The sequence below is a fragment of the Oryctolagus cuniculus genome, chromosome 4 (assembly GCF_964237555.1).
Source record: "Oryctolagus cuniculus chromosome 4, mOryCun1.1, whole genome shotgun sequence".
NCBI lineage: Eukaryota > Metazoa > Chordata > Mammalia > Lagomorpha > Leporidae > Oryctolagus > Oryctolagus cuniculus.
Window position 1 is genome coordinate 132,429,704 of NC_091435.1, and position 19,942 is coordinate 132,449,645.

A 19,942-nucleotide genomic window follows, 5' to 3' on the forward strand; every position below is an offset into this window, starting at 1 on the left:
CTGATGGTGTCAGATCATAGATTTAGATCTTTAATCCATGTTGAGTGGAATTTTGTGTAAGGTGTAAGGTAGGGTTCTTGCTTAATACTTCTCCATGTGAAAATCCAGTTTTCCCAGCACTGTTTGTTGAAGAGACTATCCTTGCTCCAGGGATTGATTTTAGCTCCTTGGTCAAATAGAAGTTGGTTGTAGATGCTTGGATTGATTTCTGGCATTTCTATTCTGTTCCATTCGTCTGTCCACCTGTTTTTATACTAGTACCAGGCTGTTATGGTTGTAACTGCCTTGTAGTATGTCTTGAAATCTGCTATTGTGATGCCTCTGGCTTTGTTTTTGTTGTATAGGAATGTTTTAGCTTTTTGAGGTCTCCTGTGTTTCCATATGAATTCCAGTATCATTGTTCTATATCTGAGAAGAATGTCTTTGTTATTTTGATTGGTATTGCATTGAATCTGTAAATTGCTTCTGAAAGAATGGACATTTTGATGATATTGATTCTTCTAATCCATGTACATGGAAGATTTTTCCATTGTTTTTTTGTATCTTCTTATATTTCTTTCTTTAAAGGTTTGTAATTCTTATCATAGAGATTTTTTTTTTTTTTTTTTTTTTTTTTTTTTAACAGGCAGAGTGGACAGTGAGAGAGAGAGACAGAGAGAAAGGTCTTCCTTTGCCGTTGGTTCACCCTCCAATGGCCGCCGCTGCAGCCGGCGCACCGCGCTGATCCGATGGCAGGAGCCAGGATCCAGGTGCTTTTCCTGGTCTCCCATGGGGTGCAGGGCCCAAGCACCTGGGCCATCCTCCACTGCACTCCCTGGCCATAGCAGAGAGCTGGCCTGGAAGAGGGGCAACCGGGACAGAATCCGGCGCCCCAACCGGGACTAGAACCCGGTGTGCCGGCGCCGCAAGGTGGAGGATTAGCCTATTGAGCCACGGCGCCGGCTTATCATAGAGATTTTTGACACCCTTGGTTAGATTTATTCCAAAGTATTTGATTTTTTTGGTAGCTATTATGAATATGATTGATTGTAGAAGTTCATTCTCAGCCTTGGCATTGTTTGTGAATACAAAGGCTGTTGTTTTTTGTGTATTGATTTTATATCCTGCTACTGTACTAAACTCTTAAAGGAGTCCCAGTAGTCTCTTGGTGGAGTCTTTGGAGTCCCTATATATAGAACCATGTCATCTGCAAATAGGAATAATTTGACCTCCTCCTTCTCAATTTATATCCCTTTGATTTCTTTTTCTTGCCTAATTGCTCTTGCTAAAACTTGCAGGAAGTATATTGAATAGCAATGGTGAGAGTAGGCATCTGGTTCTGGATCTCAGTGGGAATGCTTCCAACTTTTCCCCATTCAATAGGATGCTGGCTGTAGGTTTGTCATGAATTGCCTTGATTGTGTTGAGAAATGTTCCTTCAGGGCCAGCGCCGCGGCTCACTAGGCTAATCTTCCGCCTTGCGGGTTCTAGTCTGTCCCGGTCGGGGCGCCTGATTCTGTCCCGGTTGCCCCTCTTCCAGGCACAGCTCTCTGCTGTGGCCAGGGAGTGCAGTGGAGGATGGCCCAAGTGGTTGGGCCCTGCACCCCATGGGAGACCAGGATAAGTACCTGGCTCCTGCCATCGGATCAGTGTGGGACGCCGGCGCAGCGCGCCGGCCGCAGCAGCCATTGGAGGGTGAACCAACGGCAAAGGAAGACCGTTCTCTCTGTCTCTCTCTCTCACTGTCTACTCTGCCTGTCAAAAAAAAAAAAAAAAAAAAAAAAAAAGAAAGAAAAGAAATGTTCCTTCTACACCAACTTTGCTTAGAGTTTTCATCATGAAAGGGTGTTGTATTTTATTGAATGCTTTGTCTGCATCTATTGAGATAATCATGTGGTTTTTCTTCTGGAGTTTGTTAATGTGGTATATCACATTGATTGATTTGAGAATGTTGAACTATCCCCGCATACCAGGGATAAACCCTACTTGGTCTTGGTGGATGATCTTTCTGATGTATTGTTGGATTTGATTGGCTAGAATTTTGTTGAGGATTTTTGCATCTATGTTCATCACGGAAATTGTTCTTGGTTCCCTTTCCCTTTTTCAGCTTTAGGAATTAACATGATGCTGCTTCATAGAAAGAATTTGGGCTAATTCCCTTTCTTTCAATTGTTTTGAATAATTTGAGCAGAATTGAAGTTAGCTCTTAAAATGTCTGCTAGGATTCAGCAGTGAAGCCATCCAGTCCTGGGCTTTTCTTTCTTGGGAAATTTTTTATTATTGATTCAGTTTCTGTCTTGGTTATAGGTCTGTTTAGGTTTTCTGTGTCTTCATGGCTCAGTTTAGATAGGTTGTATATGTCCAGTTTGTTGGCATACAGCTCTTTGTAGTAATTTCTGATGATTTTTTTTATTTCTGTGATGTCTGTTATTAAATTCCCTTTTTCATCTCTAATTTTATTGATTTGGATCTTCTTTTTCCTTTTTTGGTTCATTGGGCCAATGGTATGTCAATTTTCTTTATTTTTTCAAGAAAACAGCTCTTCATTTTGCTGACCCTTTGCATTTTTTTATTCAGTTTTGTTGATTTATTCTCAGATTTTAATTATTTTCTTTCTCCTACTAGTTTTGGGTTTGATTTGCTGTTGTTTTTCTAGATCCTTGGAATACATTGATAGCTCATTTATTTGGTGCCTTTCCAATTTCTTGATGTAGGCACCAATTGCTATAAACTTTCCTTTTAACACTGCTTTTGTTGTATCCCATAAGTTTTTATATGTTGTATTGTCATCTTCATTTGTTTCCAGAAACTTTTTGATTTCCCTTTTGATTTCTTCTGTGACCCACTGTTCATTCAGGAGCATGTTTTTCAGTCTTCATATGTTTCATATGTTCTAGAGATTCCTGAGTTGCTGATTTCCAGCTTCATTGCATTGTGGTCCGAGAAGATGCATGGTATGATTTTGATTTTTTTCATTTGTTGAGTCTTGCTTTATGGCCTAGTTTGTGGTCAATCCTAGAGAAAGTTCTGTTCACTGGTGAGAAGAATGTGTATTCTTCAAGTTTAGGATGAAAAATTCTGTAGATATCTGTTAGAGCTATTTGGTCGGCAGTGTTGATTATGCTGTTTCCTTGCTGATTTTCTGTCATCTTGACCTGTCTGTTGCTGAAAATGGGGTATTGAAGTCCCCCATTACTATTGTATTTGAGTCTATGCCTCCCTTTAGATCCTGTACCATTTCTTTTAAATAGCCAGGTGCCCCATAATTAGTTGCATATACGTTTATAATAGTGACGTCTTCCTGTTGAATTTATCCTTTAATTATACATAGTGCCCCTCTTGGTCTCTTTCAACAGTTTTTCTGTTAAAATCTCTTTTGTCTGATATTAAGATGGCTATACCAGCTCTATTTTGGTTTTTGTTAGCATGGAATATCTTTTTCCATCCTTTCACTTTCAGCCTTCATGCATCTTTGTTGGTGAGAGGTGTTTCTTATAAACAGCAAATAGATGGGTTTTGTTTTTTAATACACTCTGCCAGTCTGTATCTTTTAACTGCATAGTTAAGGCTATTTACATTCAAAGTGACTTGAATGATAAATAACAACTTTGCCCTGCCATTTTCCCAAAAATAATCCTATTTTTTTACTGTGTATTTCCTTTGTGCTTTTACTGGGAGATTTTCTTCCTTTATTTCATAGTGATGACCTTGTTTCTGTGTTTTGTGTGTAGCACATCCTTAAGCATCTTTTACAAGGCTGAATGGGTGGTGACAAATTCTTTCAACTCCTGTTTTTTGTGGATGGTCTTTTTTTCACCTTCATTCATAAAGGAAAGCTTTGCAGGGTATAGGATTCTAGGTTGACAGTTTTTTTCTCTTAAGACTTGGACTATATCTCGCCATCCTCTCCTCGCCTGTAGGGTTTCTGATGAGAAGTCCACTGTGAGTTTAATTGGGGATCATCTGAAAGTAATATGGTGTTTCTCTTGTGTACATTTTAGAATCTTCTTTCTGTTTTACTGTGGTAAGTTTGATTACAATGTGTTGTGGTTGGATCTTTTCTGGTATTAGGAGTTCTATGTGCTTCCTGTATTTGGATATCCTTTTCTTTCTTAAAAGTTGCAAAGTTTTCTGTTATTATTTCACTAAAAAGGTCTTCTAATCATTTCTCTCTTTCCATGCCTTCAAGAATTCCTAGAACCCATTTGTTGGGTCGTTTGATGGTATCCTGTAGATTGCCAAAGTTTTTTAGTTTTCTAATTTCCTCATCTTGTTTTTGGTCTGACTGTATAATTTCTTGTGCTTTGTCTTCTATGTCAGATATTCTTTCTTCTGCTTCACTGATTCTGTTGTTAAAGCTATCCACTGCATTTTTAATTTTTCTATTGAATTCTTCATTTCATTTTGATTTAAGATCTCAATTTCTTGGGAGAAATTTTCTTTCATGTCATGTACGGATTTCAGTAGTTTGTGCATTTGCTTTTTAGATTACTTCTATGTAATCAATTTTTTGAATTCCATTTCTTCCATCTCATCATCTTCACAATCTAGTACTGAAGTATGCTCTTTTGGGGGCATCATGTTGTATTCCTTATTCTTATTTCTTGAATTGGTTCATTTGTTATTCACCGTTTGTGGAGATACTGATTTGTTTTTTTTTTTTTTTTTCATTGTGACGGCTTTTATCTTTGTACTATTCCACTGTAGATTAGTGGAGTGTCTGCTTTCAGTGAATATCTAGAGGTGGGTGTGGCCCGGGAGTTCTGTTCAGTTCTCTAGTGTGAAGGGCATGTCTGAGGTGACACACTCAGGTTTGGCATAGTAAATCTCTCTCTCTCTCTCTTTTTTTAAATCAGAGGGGAGGTTTATTCTATTCAGCTGAGCTCCTCAAAAGAGACCAGTGCCTGAGCGCTAGCCCCAGTGGATATAATATTCATCTGCTGTGCCACAAGGACCACACAAAGGATCTGTGTGGTCTTCAGTATAAGCTCAGATTCCCCAGCAGTGCCCTCACCTGGTGATAAGGGAGCCCTAAGCATGTGGATTCTCCCACAGTGACTTCCCAAAGTCCCAGCCACACAGTGAGCCCTCCCATACAGCCTTGGTTTTTTCACAATCCTGGCACACAAGTCTCCCACAGTCACAAACACCCAGCCCCCTGTTAGTTCTCCCCGCCAGAGTCAGGAGTCTCTACTTGGCTGGTTGGTGGGTGCAGACATGAGCTGGCGCAGCTGTTATGTATGTCCAAAATGGCGCCCACTCTGTCGGTTTGTTACAGGATGCCATTTCAGTGTGATTGGGGAGAGAGAAACGTGTCTGTCCTTCTTTTTTCTCCTCTGGTTTGGCAGGTACACTATCCCAAGTGGGGCTCCAAGTCAGGTTCCCTCTAGGCTCTTCCTGCAGATTTATTGCCAGTGGCTTGGGTTGCTGCAGTCTGGTCTCATCTCAGTCTCCAACCCTGATGCGGAAGCTCTTGGCTACTGGGGTCCTGAGTTGTGGGTGTCCACGCCCTCCATGTAGGTCCACTGTGTCCCTCTAATTTGCTTGGTTCCCTTTGCCATTTTCTCCCTAACTCTTCCCTGAGACTGTACTCTTTCCACTTCTTTTAAACTATCTTCTCATAGACTAGAGCAATAAGCTCCTTCTGTACTCTGCCATCTTGGAAGCCTCACTCTTAATTTTTTTTTAAATTAATAGCCTTTTACATTTTAAGGAAATAACTTGACAGAACATTTTTCTCCATATTAAAAAGTTTTGGAATTACTTTACCAATTGAAAAATGAAATCTGATGGGTATTTTCTTTTTTCAGATTAATGCTCTAATGCATGCATTGATTGACTTAAGAACGAAGAATCCCAATATAAAAAGTTTAGTTGTTTCTCAGTTTACAACATTCCTGTCTTTAATAGAAACACCACTTAAGTAAGTTGAACAATAATTTTCATTTTGAATAAAAGGATTTTTATAGAAATGTATGGATTTGTATAGCAAAAAATACACCACTATTTTACCAGTTTTAGTTTTTATAAAGATTTATTTTATTCAGAGATAGGGAGAGACAGAGAGGTCTTCTGTTCACTGGTTAACTCCCCAAATAATGCTGCAACAACTGGGGTGGCCCAGGCTGAAGCCAGGAGCCAGGAGCCTTTTCTGGGTTTCCTACATGGATACAGGGGCCCAAGTGCTTGGGCCATCTTCTGGTGACTTTCCCCGGTGCATTAGAAGGGAAATGTGGAAGTGGAACAGCCATACTCAAACCAGCACCCAGATGGGATGCCAGCGTGGCAGGTGGTGGCTTTACCCACTGAGCCACAACACTGTCACCCAGTTTTAATTTGTTCATTTGTCTAAAATTAATACTCAATATCACAATAGAGAATATTTCCTGGCAGCATTGAATTTCCAACATTAAGTTCTGAATTTATTGGAAAAAAGTATTAACTGCAGTGCCTAGCATTCTGGTTAGCACTAAGTGATATTAAAATAAATTAGGGAAGGAGTGGACCTTTAGCCAAGTGGTTAAGATGCCAAGGTCCCATATTACTTAGAGTGCCTGGGTTTGCTTTCCGTTCTTGTTGCTAATTCCAGCTTCTTGCCAGTGCAGACCTTGGGAGACAGAAGTGCTAGCTAACTAACTGGGTTTGTACCTCCCACAGGGGAGGCCTGTATTACGTTCCTAGCTCCTGGCTCCCCGCATTGGCACTGGCTTCACTTGGCCTCTTGAGGGCATTTGGTCAATGGACCAATGGATGGGAGTTCTTTCTCCATGTATTTCCCTTTTTCTGTGTCTCTAATAAAAAAGTTTATTTTAAATGAATGGAAGAATTGAATGAAGAAATTCGTAATGAACATTTGTTTCAGAGTATAATAAATGTTACTTGTCTTTTTTTTCACCTCTGTAGAGCCTCTGGATTTGTGTTTACTCGTTTGGATGGTTCCATGGCCCAAAAGAAAAGAGTTGAATCAATTCAATGTTTTCAAAACACTGAAGCTGGATCTCCAACTATAATGCTTCTGTCTTTAAAAGCAGGTGGAGTTGGTTTGAATCTCTGTGCAGCTTCTAGAGTGTTTTTAATGGATCCTGTAAGTACTTCTGTAAACTTTTCAGAATGTTACTACTTTCTTTAAAAAACAAAAATGAGAAAAAGTATTTGGTAAATGCCTTCATAGTTAGAATTGATTGTGAAAATTCTTAAACTTTTTTTTTTTTAAGATTTTATTTATTTTATTTGAGAGGTAGAGTTACAGACAGTGAGAGGGAGAGACAGAGAGAAAGGTCTTCCTTCCGTTGGTTCACTCCCCAGATGGCCGCAATGGCTGGAGCTGTGCCGATCCAAAGCCAGGAGCCAGGTACTACTTCCTGGTTTCCCACGTGGGTGCAGAGGCCCAAGGATTTGGGCCATCTTCTGCTGCTTTCCCAGGCCATAGCAGAGAGCTGGACTGGAAGTGGAGCAGCTGGGATTAGAACCGGTGCCCATATGGGAGGTCGGCGCTCAGGCAGAAGATTAACCTAGTGCACCATGGCGCCAGCCCCAAACTTTTTAAAAATCGATAACAACAGCTTGGTGAATGTATTGAGGCTTCTTCTTACGTATGTCAACTGAAATCTTTACAACATACTGATGAGGTAGGTTCCTATTTTACAGATAAGGGAACTGAAACACAAGAAAAGTAATTTTCCCAACATTACACAGTAATAAGTCAAACTTCTAGATTCTATCTGTTTTAAGGACTCTTAAATCTGTTACTTATTTTTTTTAAATATAATTTATTTGAAAGGGTTATAGGAAGTAGATATTCCATCCTCTGGTTCACTCCCCTAATGGCCACGATGGTGGGGATGGGCCAGGCCAAAGCCAGTAGCAAGGAACTCAATCTGGGTCTCTCACATGGGTGGCAGGGGCCCAAGTTCTTAAGCCATTTCCTTCTGCCTCCCAGGGGACAAATTAGAAGGAAGCTGGAATTGCAAGTGGAGCCAGGACTCAAACCCAGGCACTCTGAGATAGGATGGAGGTGTCCCAAGCAGCATCTTAACCACTGTGCAAAATGCCCAGCCTAGTAAATTTGTATTGATTGAATCGGAGTTTTATTTTTCTGTAGTTTTATTTATTTGACTCAGAGATGGAGAGAGAGAGAGAGCTCTTATGTTCTAGTCCACTTCCCAGTGCCTTCACCAGTTAGGGAATTGAAGGTAGGAAAATGTGGGAACTCAATCCAGATCTCCCATGTATGTGGCAAAAACCAACTATTTGAGCCACTGATGCTACCTTCCTACTGTCCACATTAGGAAGGAAACAAGCCAAGAGAGCCAGAGAACAAATGTAATTAGAGTTAGAACCAACATTGGGAAGCTTGACAGATTCAAAAAAAAATAATCAACTTTACTATAAAACTGCTAACATAGTCTCCAAGTTTATTTCATCTATAGCTGCTAAAGAGTTTAGTCTCTGATAAATTTTATCATACTAATTATTCAATTGTGATACTAATAACCTTTTCCTAAGATTATAAAACTGAAAATAATTTGGGAACTTGTTAAAAAATCAGCTTCTGTAGGCCGGTGCTGCGGCTCACTAGGCTAATCCTCCGCCTTGCGGCGCCGCCATACCGGGTTCTAGTCCCAGTCGGGGCGCCGGATTCTGTCCCAGTTGCCCCTCTTCCAGGCCAGCTCTCTGCTGTGGCCCGGGAGCGCAGTGGAGGATGGCCCAAGTGCTTGGGCCCTGCACCCCATGGGAGAGCAGGAGAAGCACCTGGCTCCTGCCTTCGGATCAGCGCGATGTGCCGGCCGCAGCGCGCCGGCCGCGGTGGCCATTGGAGGGTGAACCAACGGCAAAAAGGAAGACCTTTCTCTCTGTCTCTCTCTCTCACTGTCCACTCTGCCTGCCTGTCCAAAAAAAAAAAAAAAAAAAAAAAATCAGCTTCTGTTTTATCGTTGAGTTAATTAATATGAAACACTGTTTTATCGTTGAGTTAATTAATATGAAACAATCTGTGGTTACACAATTTTTTATAATAACCATGAAATACTGAAACTGTATAAAAGATTTAAAATTTCATTCACAGGAAGATTTCTGCATGTTATGAATCTCTTGAGTTTCAGGTAAAAAGCTGGGACCACAAATCTTTATTTTATTTTATTTTAAAGATTTGTTTATTTATTTGAAAGTCAAAGTTAACACAGAAGGAGAGGCAGAGAGAGACAGGTCTTCCATCCACTGGTTCACTCCTCAAATGGTCACAACCGGCAGAGCTGCACCAATCTGAAGCCAGGAGCCAGGAGCTTCTTCCTGTTTCCCACGTGGGTGCAGGGCCCCAAGGACTCGGGCCATCTTCTACTGCTTTCCCACGCCATATCAGAGTGCCGGATTATAAGTGGAGCAGCCAGGACTCGAACTGGCACCCTTATCAGATGCTGGTACTGCAGGCGGTGGCTTTACCTGCTATGCCACAGCACCAGCCCCCAACAACAAATCTTAAATATGTAGATGCACAGGGATAGCACGGAGTTGCCTTTAGTCCACAGAGTACCCAGAGCATGTTAGAAATAGAACTAGTTCAGGGGCTGGCACTGTAGCATAGCAGGTAAAGGTGAAGTGCAGTGCCAGCATCCCATATGGGTGTCGGATCAAGTCCTGACTGCTCCACTTCTGATCCAGCTCCCTGCCAATACATCTGGGAAAGCAACAAAAGCTGGCCCAAGTACTTGGGTCCCTGTACCCAAATGGGAGACCAGGAAGAAGTGCCTGGCTTCTGGCTCTGCATCGGCTCGCCTCCAGCAGTTACAGCCATTTGGTGAGTGAACTAGTGGATGGAAGACTCTCTCTCTTGCTCCCTCCCCCAACTTTGCCTGTCAAATAAATAAATCTTTAAATTAAAAAGAAAAAAAAAAACAACACAAACAACTAGTCCAGGGTCCTTTCTGCCAGATAGTCCCTTATTTAGAAAAAACATGCCCCTACGCAGATGCAGCTTTATGTCACACAGCTTGGTGCATAAAGTTCGGAGTGAATTTTAGCTTCCATTTTTACCTCCAGGTCTGTATTGTACAATCACAAGTGACTGTATGACATTAGGCACTAAAATTTACCCAGAACATTCTGTTAATGCTTTGTGTTCCTCAAACTGTGCTCCTGGACACTTGCATCTGTATCATGCAGCTTCCTGAGTCTTATCTAGTAGCTCCTGAATCTCTAAGGATACAAGTTAGAATTGTATTTAACCTAGTTCCTCTATGCACTGAAGCTTGAGACAGCTGCTCAAGAGAGTAGTCCTTTTAAGTTTATAGTCAAATTTTTTCCAGTGCTATTAAAACACCTGGACACAAAACAGGATTTCATTATTTGTTGACCGCATATGGGCATTTGGAGAATGAACTAGTAGATGGAAGATCTCTCTGTCGCTGTCTTTCAGAAAAATGAGAATTTAAAATAAATTGCTCATGAATATCTCTTTTCATGGAGCATCGTGTAACAGGTTGATATTTTAATGTCCGTAATGAACTTCTGATGGATCTAGTTGCTTCCTTAATCATGTGAGAAAGAGAGCTATCATGAGAAGATGGATTAGTAGATAGAGTAAGCTTGTGAGTTAGGTTTCTGGATAAAATACAGGCAACAGGAAGAAAAACTTCATCTGGCCTCTTGTCTAATTTGTGAAATAAAAATATTCACAAAACAGGATTTTCTGTTAGTTTTAGAAAATCATTAGCTAAATTTTCTTTATATCTAACTTTTATACTGGAAAAGAACCTAAAACTCAAATTATAGCACTAGGAAAACTTTTTGCTGTAGATCCCACGGACACTTTACAATATTATAAACCTGTCATCTACATATATATTTAGTATTTTACTTCTACTTCAGGTAGTTTTTTGCTGTGAAAATGTTCCTTTTCCCCAAAATATCATGTTTTCAGCTTCAAGAGTCTTAAACAATGTTGAGGACATCTGACTACTACTGATTTGAAACTTTTTGTACTTTTATTTCAGTGGAGGAAAGTGAAAGATAAACCAAAACTCAGCAAGAGGAAAAAACTATTTCATAAATGGACCCAAGAATTGCTATATTTTCTAATGTAAAATCAGGGACATCTTCTTAGATGTCTAAACCTTATTTTGTGTTAAACATACATAGATTCACTTTAAGATGAGGGGAAGGACTGGGGGGAAACTGATTAATCAATAAATACTTATGTTAGGTGCTGACTACAAGCAGTGGAATGTAATGACTAGGGGAGATTGTGACATAGTGATTAATGAGGTACTTGGTATCCCCCAGTATGCCTGTAATATTGGCATCTGAAAACAGTCAGAAAAAGGTGAATTATAAGTCAAAGGACTATTACAGAAAAGTGAGGGTGATGATAATGTGACTGGTGTTCTTGTTAGGCCTGGAATCCTGCTGCTGAAGACCAGTGTTTTGACAGATGCCACAGACTTGGCCAGAAGCAGGAAGTTATCATCACAAAAGTGAGTTTTTAAGCCATATTCTAAGATTACATTGATAGTTTTTTAAAATTAATAAGGGAAGAATTATGGGGAGCAAATTAAAAGCTACCTTTTTTCTCCTCCATAGTAGTTTAACGTATACTGTTCAAGATGTATATATCTCTCCATTAAAAAAAGTTATTTTGAAGATAAATGGGATCACACTTTATTACTCTGAAACACTGTTTTTCCTTCAAAGTGTAATGTTGAAGGCTACTATATAGCTACATTTAATACAATAAATTTATTTTCATTATGGTAAAATATACATAACAGAATATACATAATAGAATTTACCATGGTAGTCATTGTAATGTGTTACCGTTTAGTTGCACTAAGTACATTCACATTGGTGTGCAACTGTCACCACCATCTACCCATAGAACTTTTCTGTTTGCTCAGACTCAAAGTCTGTACCTGGAACTCCATTCCTTCCTCCCCTGTCCCTTTCAACCACCACTCTGCTTCTGGTGTCTGTGAATTTGACTACTATACATGCTCATTCTTTTTAATACCTGTGTATAGATATATGTACATCATAATTTAGTTAACCAGTAGAATTTTTTTTGCTAATAAACACTGCATGATGAGCATTATTGAATATACATCTTTGTGTAATATATATTTAGTATTTCTTCAGGATAAGAAAACAACAATACTGGATTCAAATTTTGTATTAGATTGTCAAATTGCTTTCAAAATAGGCTTTATATAAATTGATGCTTATTGGATGATCAAAAAAGTGCCCTTCTATGGGTGTTTTAGTGCAACAATTAAACTGCCACTTAACATGCCCACATCCCATATTGGAATGCTGGTGCAAGTCCAGGTTCCTCTGCTTCCCATCCAACTTCCTACTGATACATCCTGGGTGCCAGGCTGCTGGCTTCAGCCTGGCCCAGCTGTGGCTGATGTGGTCACATGGGGAGTAAACCAACAAATGGAAGATTTTTTTTTTCTCTCTCTCTCTCTCTTTCAGTCTGCCTTTCAAGTAGAAGAAACTAAATGAATAAACATTTTTTTTTTTTTCAAAAAAATAGTGCCCTTCAGATTTGCATTTACCTAAGATGTTGAGCAAATTCCACCTCTGTTGTTCATTAATATTTTTCTGTGATTTGTTTGTTTTTATCTTTTGCCTATTTTCATAAACTACAAATGTTTCATAGTATAAAGGATTCTGATTTTAAATCTTTTATTATGAAAGTTAGAAATAGCTTATCAGGCTGTTGCTTGTCTTTAAATTTTATGAGCTTTTTGTCATGAAAAAAATTTTAAAGATTTTATAACTTAAAACTTACCAGCCATTTTCATAACTTCTAGGTTATAAGGTCTTACCACGGAAGACTATTTTTACTTTTTAAAAACTGTTCTCCAATACTTCTGATTCTCTTGGAAGATTTTATGCTTAAAGACTTGTGATATGGGTCTGAGTTTAGTTTTTTCCTAATGATGAACCAATTATTTGTTCTGTCATTTTTAAAAAAGGAAAATTCCTGAGGGCCAGCACTGAGGTGTAATAGGCTAAACCTCCACCTGCAGTGCCGGCATCCCATAGGGCACCGGTTCATGTCCTGGCTGCTCTTCTTCTGATTCAGCTTTCTGCATATGCAAAAGCAGTGGAAGGTGGCCCAAGGGCTTGAGCCCCTGCACCCACATGAGAGACCTGTAGAAGCTCCTGGCTCCTGGCTTTGGCTTGACCTAGCTCCAGCCATTGCAGCCATTTGGGGAGTGACCCAGTGGATAGAAGACCTTTCTCCCTATCTCTACCTCTCAAATAAATAAATAAAATCCTTTAAAAAATAAATAATTAAAAAAATTCCTGGTTTTCCTAATACGAAATGTCACTTTTATCATAAACTGTAATTCATATATATTAAATGGGTCTCTTTCTAGACTAATAGTTCCATTGATTTGTGTGCCTATTTTCAGGTTAGTATTACTCTTACAATAACTGTGGTTTTAAAAATTTCATTTTTTAATAAAAGATTTATTTATTTATAAGGCAGAGTTGGAGAGAGAGATTTTCCATCTGCTGGTTCACTCCCCAAATGACTTCAACAGCCAGGGCTGGGCCAGGCCGAAGCCAGGAGCCCTGGAACTCCATTCAGGTCTCCCACATGGGTAACAAAGTCCAAGTACCTGGACCATTTTCTGCTGCCCTCCCAGTGCATTAGCAGGGAGCTGGATTGAAAGTGGAATAGCTAGGACACAACCGGTGCCCATTTGGGATCGCTGCCAGCCGCTCAATCCTGCCACAATCCTGGCCCCATAAAGTTTGTTTTTAAACAGATATCTGATAGAGTAAATGGTTTTCATTACACTTTGTTTTGAAAATGATTGCTGTTATCATTAATCTTGAATTGAACTTTGGGTTTAGGTTGTCAAGTCCCATTTAAGAACTCTGTTTTGGATTTACTGAATTTTTACCTTGAGAACTATCTTCTTTTAAAATGTTTCCGTACAGGAACATAGACAGTAGCTCTCTCATTTATTGAACTCTTTCATGTATTTCAGTAAATGGTACCCTGGTAACTGGGCTTCTTATTCAGTGTTGAGTAGTAGTGATAGTAATCATTTATGACTTTTTTCCTGTTTTTGTTGTGAATAATTTTATTTCACATTAAATATCTTGTTCTTTCAGGTTTCTAATAGATATCCTTGATAAAGTTGAGGACATTTATTGCTGTGTTAATTTTTTTAACCAAAATTTTTATCAAGAATAAGTACTGAATTTTGTTAAATGTTTCTTAAGCATCTGTTGAAATGATCACATTCAGTTTAGTTATGAATTACACTAGGTCAAAACTCATTTGTTACATTTCTGTGAATTTCTCATTTGGCTTTTTTTTTTTTAATTTAATGCCAGAATCATTTTGCTATTTTTTTAGTTAGACTTGCTTATATAGTTTGCTTTTTTTGTGCCTATTATCTATTAATCTTTATATGTAACTTCTGTCCTCACAGTCATATACTATATATTAAAAAGTGAAAAATCAATGCTCAGCTCTAGCTACATCATATTCTAAATATTTTCACTGTAAATTGCTGGAAGAAAACTAAAGGTGCTAGTAATTACTGTACATTTTTGAAGGCTGTATAACACACATTAGAATATAAATTCTTTTATAGACCAGCATTCTCGTCAGGTTTCAAAACTTAGTTTTTTTGTGGGCATTATTAGCATATTTATTCCTGTATACTTCTCAGTTAATTTAGGTTTCTTAGGGTTTTTTTAACATTAAAAATTTTAAGTATTGTGGCCTAAAAAGTAATCCACCAATTCAACTTCATTTTTTTCCTTTTTAAAGTTCATTGTGAAGGACTCTGTTGAAGAAAATATGCTGAAAATACAAAACACAAAGAGGGAACTTGCAGCTGGAGCCTTTGGAACTAAAAAAAATGCGAATGAAATGAAACAAGCTAAAATTAATGAAATCAGAACTTTGATTGATTTATGATTTATGAGATTTTAGTGAATCTGATCAGCTACATAAATTTTGGAAAAGAGGAAAATACGTTTTAGAAATTAGATCTAGAGAGTATGTGTCCTAAAATATTGTTTTATATTAATGAAGCGGTATTACTGATAATCTCTTCAATATATGAACCTATTTTTAATGATACTTAAAATAGCAATAAGTTCCGTTAAATACTGTGGCCTAAAGTAATTTTTTGAGAAAAAATTTACTTTGATATTCAACTTTTCATAGTATCTTATGCTGAGTATTTTCATATATCTTCCAAGTACTCAGCTTTTTCATATTTCAAGTAAGGTCAACCCTTTTATACTTTTGACCAATAAAGAGTTATTTTCTATGTTGGACACATTTGGTTATTCACCAAAGCCTCCGATTTGTGAAGCAGTGGGTTCACAGTCCTTGTAGACAGTATATATACAGACTATATAAGAGATTGATTTTGTTGGGTTTTCTAAAACCATATTTGCATTCATTCCAAAACCAAACCTTAAATGAGAGACCAAAGTCCAGGTACTTGAACTTTGTTGTTGTTGTTTTACGGCTTCATTGGATAACTCACATTATGTGACTTGTTGTTTTCTGTTCATGAAAAAAGTAGGGACTGTGTCAGAGCACTGTTTCCTCCCTTGTAGTCAAGTGGCACTACATTCCTTGTTTAAATGTTAACTTGATGTACACGCAGGTTGTGGATACAGTCTGGAGATAAGAGTGAACAGTTCTACTCAATTTGATTGGAATATTTAAATTATGGAATTGCTAAATAGATATTTCTATAAATAGATACTTTTTATTTATGTAGCTTTTTTTGGAAATAACTATAAATTTTTATAATTCAGAAGACTACTATATGTGAGAAGCATAATATCTGGATAGAAGTTGGCCTGGATAACCTCCAAAGTTGTTTCAACTCTTAAAGATAACTTGATCTTGAATGTAAAAATGTGTTATGTGTGCATAGAATCAGAATTTGATCTTAGAACCTCAGTAGTTCATCCATACATTTATCTATAGAATTAAGTCAGTTTTTGGGTTATTAAGCAAACTCATAGTAGTTGCCACGGAATTCTAGAATGATAAGTCATATTTAAAACAAAGAAGTTAGAAATCAGATTAGGCAGTCAGTGGTTTTATTTCCTTAAGGGAAACTTTTTTTAACCCAAAGAAAGAAGGTATTGATTACTGTAACAAGAGAAGCTTCAGGTTTAATGATACAGACTTATGAACACCTTGGATTTTACTAGTGTTAGAAGTGACTTTGACTGGAAGATCAGATCGAAGGCAGTGTGTGTCAAGGGGCACACATCTGACGCGTGTGTCAAATCCTCACCCGCCAAGTCCTCCTGTTGCTGTGCCGTCTGTTGCTCCGCAGGAACCTGCATGAGGCAGCAAGAATCTGAAGCAGACGGCTGATGTTCTTCAAAACTAAGACCTTTCTGCAGGGCTGAGTGGAATAACAATTTGGGTTAGTGTGCTAGCATTAGGAGCAGTAGGGAAGTTCTTCACCTTGTAGATCTAGCATTACAAAAAAAGTAGGTTGACTAGAATCTCATGAAACATGGTGTATGAATCCTCTATATACCAGTGCTCCAGTGAGATTTAACAAAAGACAAAACAGTACTCTTGCTCACAAAGGCAGCGCCTTACAAACTCACTGTAAAAAGGAAGATAGTTTATTTCTTTACCCTAGAATTCTCAGAGTTGTGTTTATAGACATATTCTTGGAAAGTTTGGCAAGTCATATATCTTTGTTTTTGTATAGTTCTGTTACAGTGGTGTTCAATACAAAAATTTAATTCATCCTAAGAAAATATATAAACCACTGGAATGAAAATTTTACATTAAGCTATGCTGTTAATTCTGTTATTATATAGAATAATAGCCTTAGAAATATCTTATGACATTATAATTCCACTTGTGATTCAAACTGAATATTGTGGTTCAGTGGTTCAACTGGATTTTGTTTTAAAATCAATAAAAATTTCAAAAACTTACTAGCTTCTTTGGTATTCTCTCTTAAAAGAAAATCTTTCATTAAATCTCCCATTTTAATTAAGACATTTATACATCATTTCTATTGACAGAATGTAAAAATTACTGTTATTAATCATGTTCCTATTGTTATTTTGCTCAATTTAACTGGTTAAATTTCTTGTTCAAAAAGCAGAGTAGGAGTGGGCATTTGGTGTAACAGTTATGAACGCCCACGTTCCATACGGCAGTGCCTGGGTTTGAGTGCTTGCTCTGCTCCTGATTCCAGCTTCTTCTGTACATCCTGTAGATGGCTCAAGTGAGGTCCTTGCTACTCACAAGAAAGAACTGGCTGAGTTCAAGCTCCCAACTTCAGCCTGACCCATACCTGGCTGTGGGGACATCTAGGGAGTGATCAGTGGAATGAGAAATTTATGTCTGCCTGCCTCTCAAAGAAGCATTTTTTAAAAATTAAGAGTATATACTTGTTTATTAAAAATGCCTTGATCCAATTAATTTCCTCATCTGCAAGAAAAATAGGCATTAAGATAGTGTCCCTATATATAGATAGTATTCTGGATTGTTTAGAGCTTGCCCTTAAAAATCAAAACTCTGTGACTGGCGTTAAGGTGTAGTATGGGTAATGCTGCTGCCTGTGATGCTGACACTCCATATGGGTGCCAGTTGGAGTCCTGGCTGCTCCACTTCTCATCCAGCTCCCTGCTAATAGCCTGGGAAAAACAGTGGAAGATGGCCCAAATGTTTAGGCCCCTGCCACCCAGAGAATCAGTTGAAGCTCCTGGCTTTGGCCTGGCCATTGTGGCCACTTGGGGAGTGAACCAGTGGATGGAAGATAGGTCTCTCCCTCCCTCCCTCTCTATAAATTTTTCAAATAAATACATATTTTAAAAAATCACAATTCTAATGATTGGAAATATTGAGAAAATTATCCTCCGTAACTTATTACCAGATTCAATGAAATTTATGCTCCAGCCATATATGCTGGACATTGGTGTGTTTTTTCCTCATTTATAATTCTTGATAAAATTCCTTATAATTTGGATGAGATTCATAAACATGAGGACAGATGTGGTATTTGGTTCATAACAAGAACTCAAATGTTTAACACATTTTTAATACATTAAGAATATCTGCAGGGAACAAATACCATATATTCTCCCTGACCTTTAATAACTAATAGAGCACCTAAAAGGCAATCTGTGTAAGTGAAATTGACACTTGGAGAAGCAATGACTTTGAACAGCCCTCATCTTGACTGTTGAGGAACAGTTTTTTTTCCCCCATACTATTTTTTGAACTCTTCACTTAACATAGTCAATCATATGTGTATAAAGTTAACTGAAAATAGATCTTAGTTAAAAAATAAGAGTGGGAATAGGAGGAGGAGGAAGAGGGGTATGAGAGTGGGTGGGAGGATGGGTACTGTGGGAGGAATCAACATATTCCTAAAGTTGTAAATATGAAATGTATGAAGTTTATATTCCTTAAGTAAAAGGTTTCTGGGGAAAAAATTTAAAAAAAGAATCAATCACTCTCCTTTTCAAAAAATTAATACAAATTTAAGAAACAAGAACAACAAAAAAGAATGTTTACAAAAGGTATAACCTCGGGGCTGGCACCGTGGCTCACTTGGTTAATCCTCTGCCTGCAGTGCCGGCATCCCATATGGGTGCAGGGTTCTAGTCCTGTTGCTCCTCTTCCAATCCAGCTCTCTGCTGTGGCCCGGGAGGGCAGTGGAGGATGGCCCAAGTCCCTGGGCCCTGCACCCTCATGGGAAACCAGGAGGAAGCACCTGGCTCCAGGCTTCATACCGGTGTAGCTCTGGCCGTAGCGGCCATTTGGGGGGTCAAACAATGGAAGGAAGACCTTTCACTCTGTCTCTAACTCTGTCAAATAAAATAAAATAAAATAAAAAATCCAAAAGGTATAACCTAACAGGGAACTATAGATGCAAGGAAAACTAAACACCTAGGTCATAATCCTATACCTTGATTAAGCATGGAACTAATCCCTGAAGACATAGATTTGACCTCTGTTTAGCAAATTTATCTTAGATCAATGGCTGTTCTACCCACCATTGTTCACAAGGGATTAGGTAAGGTTACAGTTACCTCCCATTCATATCCTCTAATTTGAGTTGCTGCCTTTTTATTTCTCTTACTAAGTAACTCTTACTTTGGGCTCCCTGGAAAAGATTTTACAGGGTAATTGTGCAGCTTTGCCTGGAAAAGTTAATAACTTCACCTTAATGAAGACATAGCCTTTAAAAGAAGGAAAATAAATTGTTAACACAGTTCAGTGACTTTCTAGCCATATAACTTGACATCTTTATGCATATTACATGCTTTATTTTCAATGAAGAGATAGCTTTTAATATTTTCACATGAGCACCAAAGTGTAGTAAATATTAAAAATTCAGAGTTTGATTTCCTCCCAAAATTTGATGCTTTTAAATAGTTTCTCAGTTAAAGAAAAAAAGCTTTGAACCTTATCTCTTCTAATATACTTTATTTGGATTGTATATTCCATGGGTACAAAAGTAAGGTCATGTACTTTAAAGACTGGGTTCCTGTTCCTCTCAAGCAGTGATCCAGAAGCCAGGTTTCTGAGTAGCTCACATAATCTTGGGAGGTCTTTGTGCAACAGCAGCTGACACATGGATGTATTTAAATCTTTGCTAAATGCTTCACCTACATGAAGGCACACTAACTCATTCTCTCTACCAGTCCAAATCGCTTTTATCTTTCGAAATCACTTATTTAATATTTCATTTTAGGTAGGTCCTCAGGTTCTTCTTGAACTCCTATAGCCAGCCTTTAATGCAGCCTCCAGCCAGTCTTGTCTCCAAGTCTCCGTATCCCTTTGTATTCACTGACATCCATATTAAATAGAGATGACCAGCAGAATATTACTGTAGACACTACAAAGGGTGACTGAAGGCTGGGGTTATAAAAGCCACGGCAGATGCCCAAGCAAAACTTTGTAGTCTTTCCTACTGAGTCCTTTAAC

General features: G+C 38.3%; 1 protein-coding gene across 17 annotated transcripts in view; it reads left to right on the forward strand.

Annotated features, from left to right (window-relative positions):
• Window positions 1-16,935, forward strand: part of HLTF (helicase like transcription factor) — an 81,539-nt gene extending 64,604 nt beyond the window's left edge. For 12 of the 17 annotated variants that reach the window (XM_051858787.2, XM_017346628.3, XM_017346630.3 and 9 more), the window contains 4 exons: window positions 5,790-5,902; window positions 6,883-7,063; window positions 11,367-11,447; window positions 14,774-16,935. In XM_051858787.2, coding sequence (XP_051714747.1) covers window positions 5,790-5,902; window positions 6,883-7,063; window positions 11,367-11,447; window positions 14,774-14,923 — 525 coding nt within the window. In that variant the 3' untranslated portion in view covers window positions 14,924-16,935. 17 annotated transcript variants of the gene reach the window in all.
• The last annotated feature ends 3,007 nt before the right edge of the window (window positions 16,936-19,942 follow it).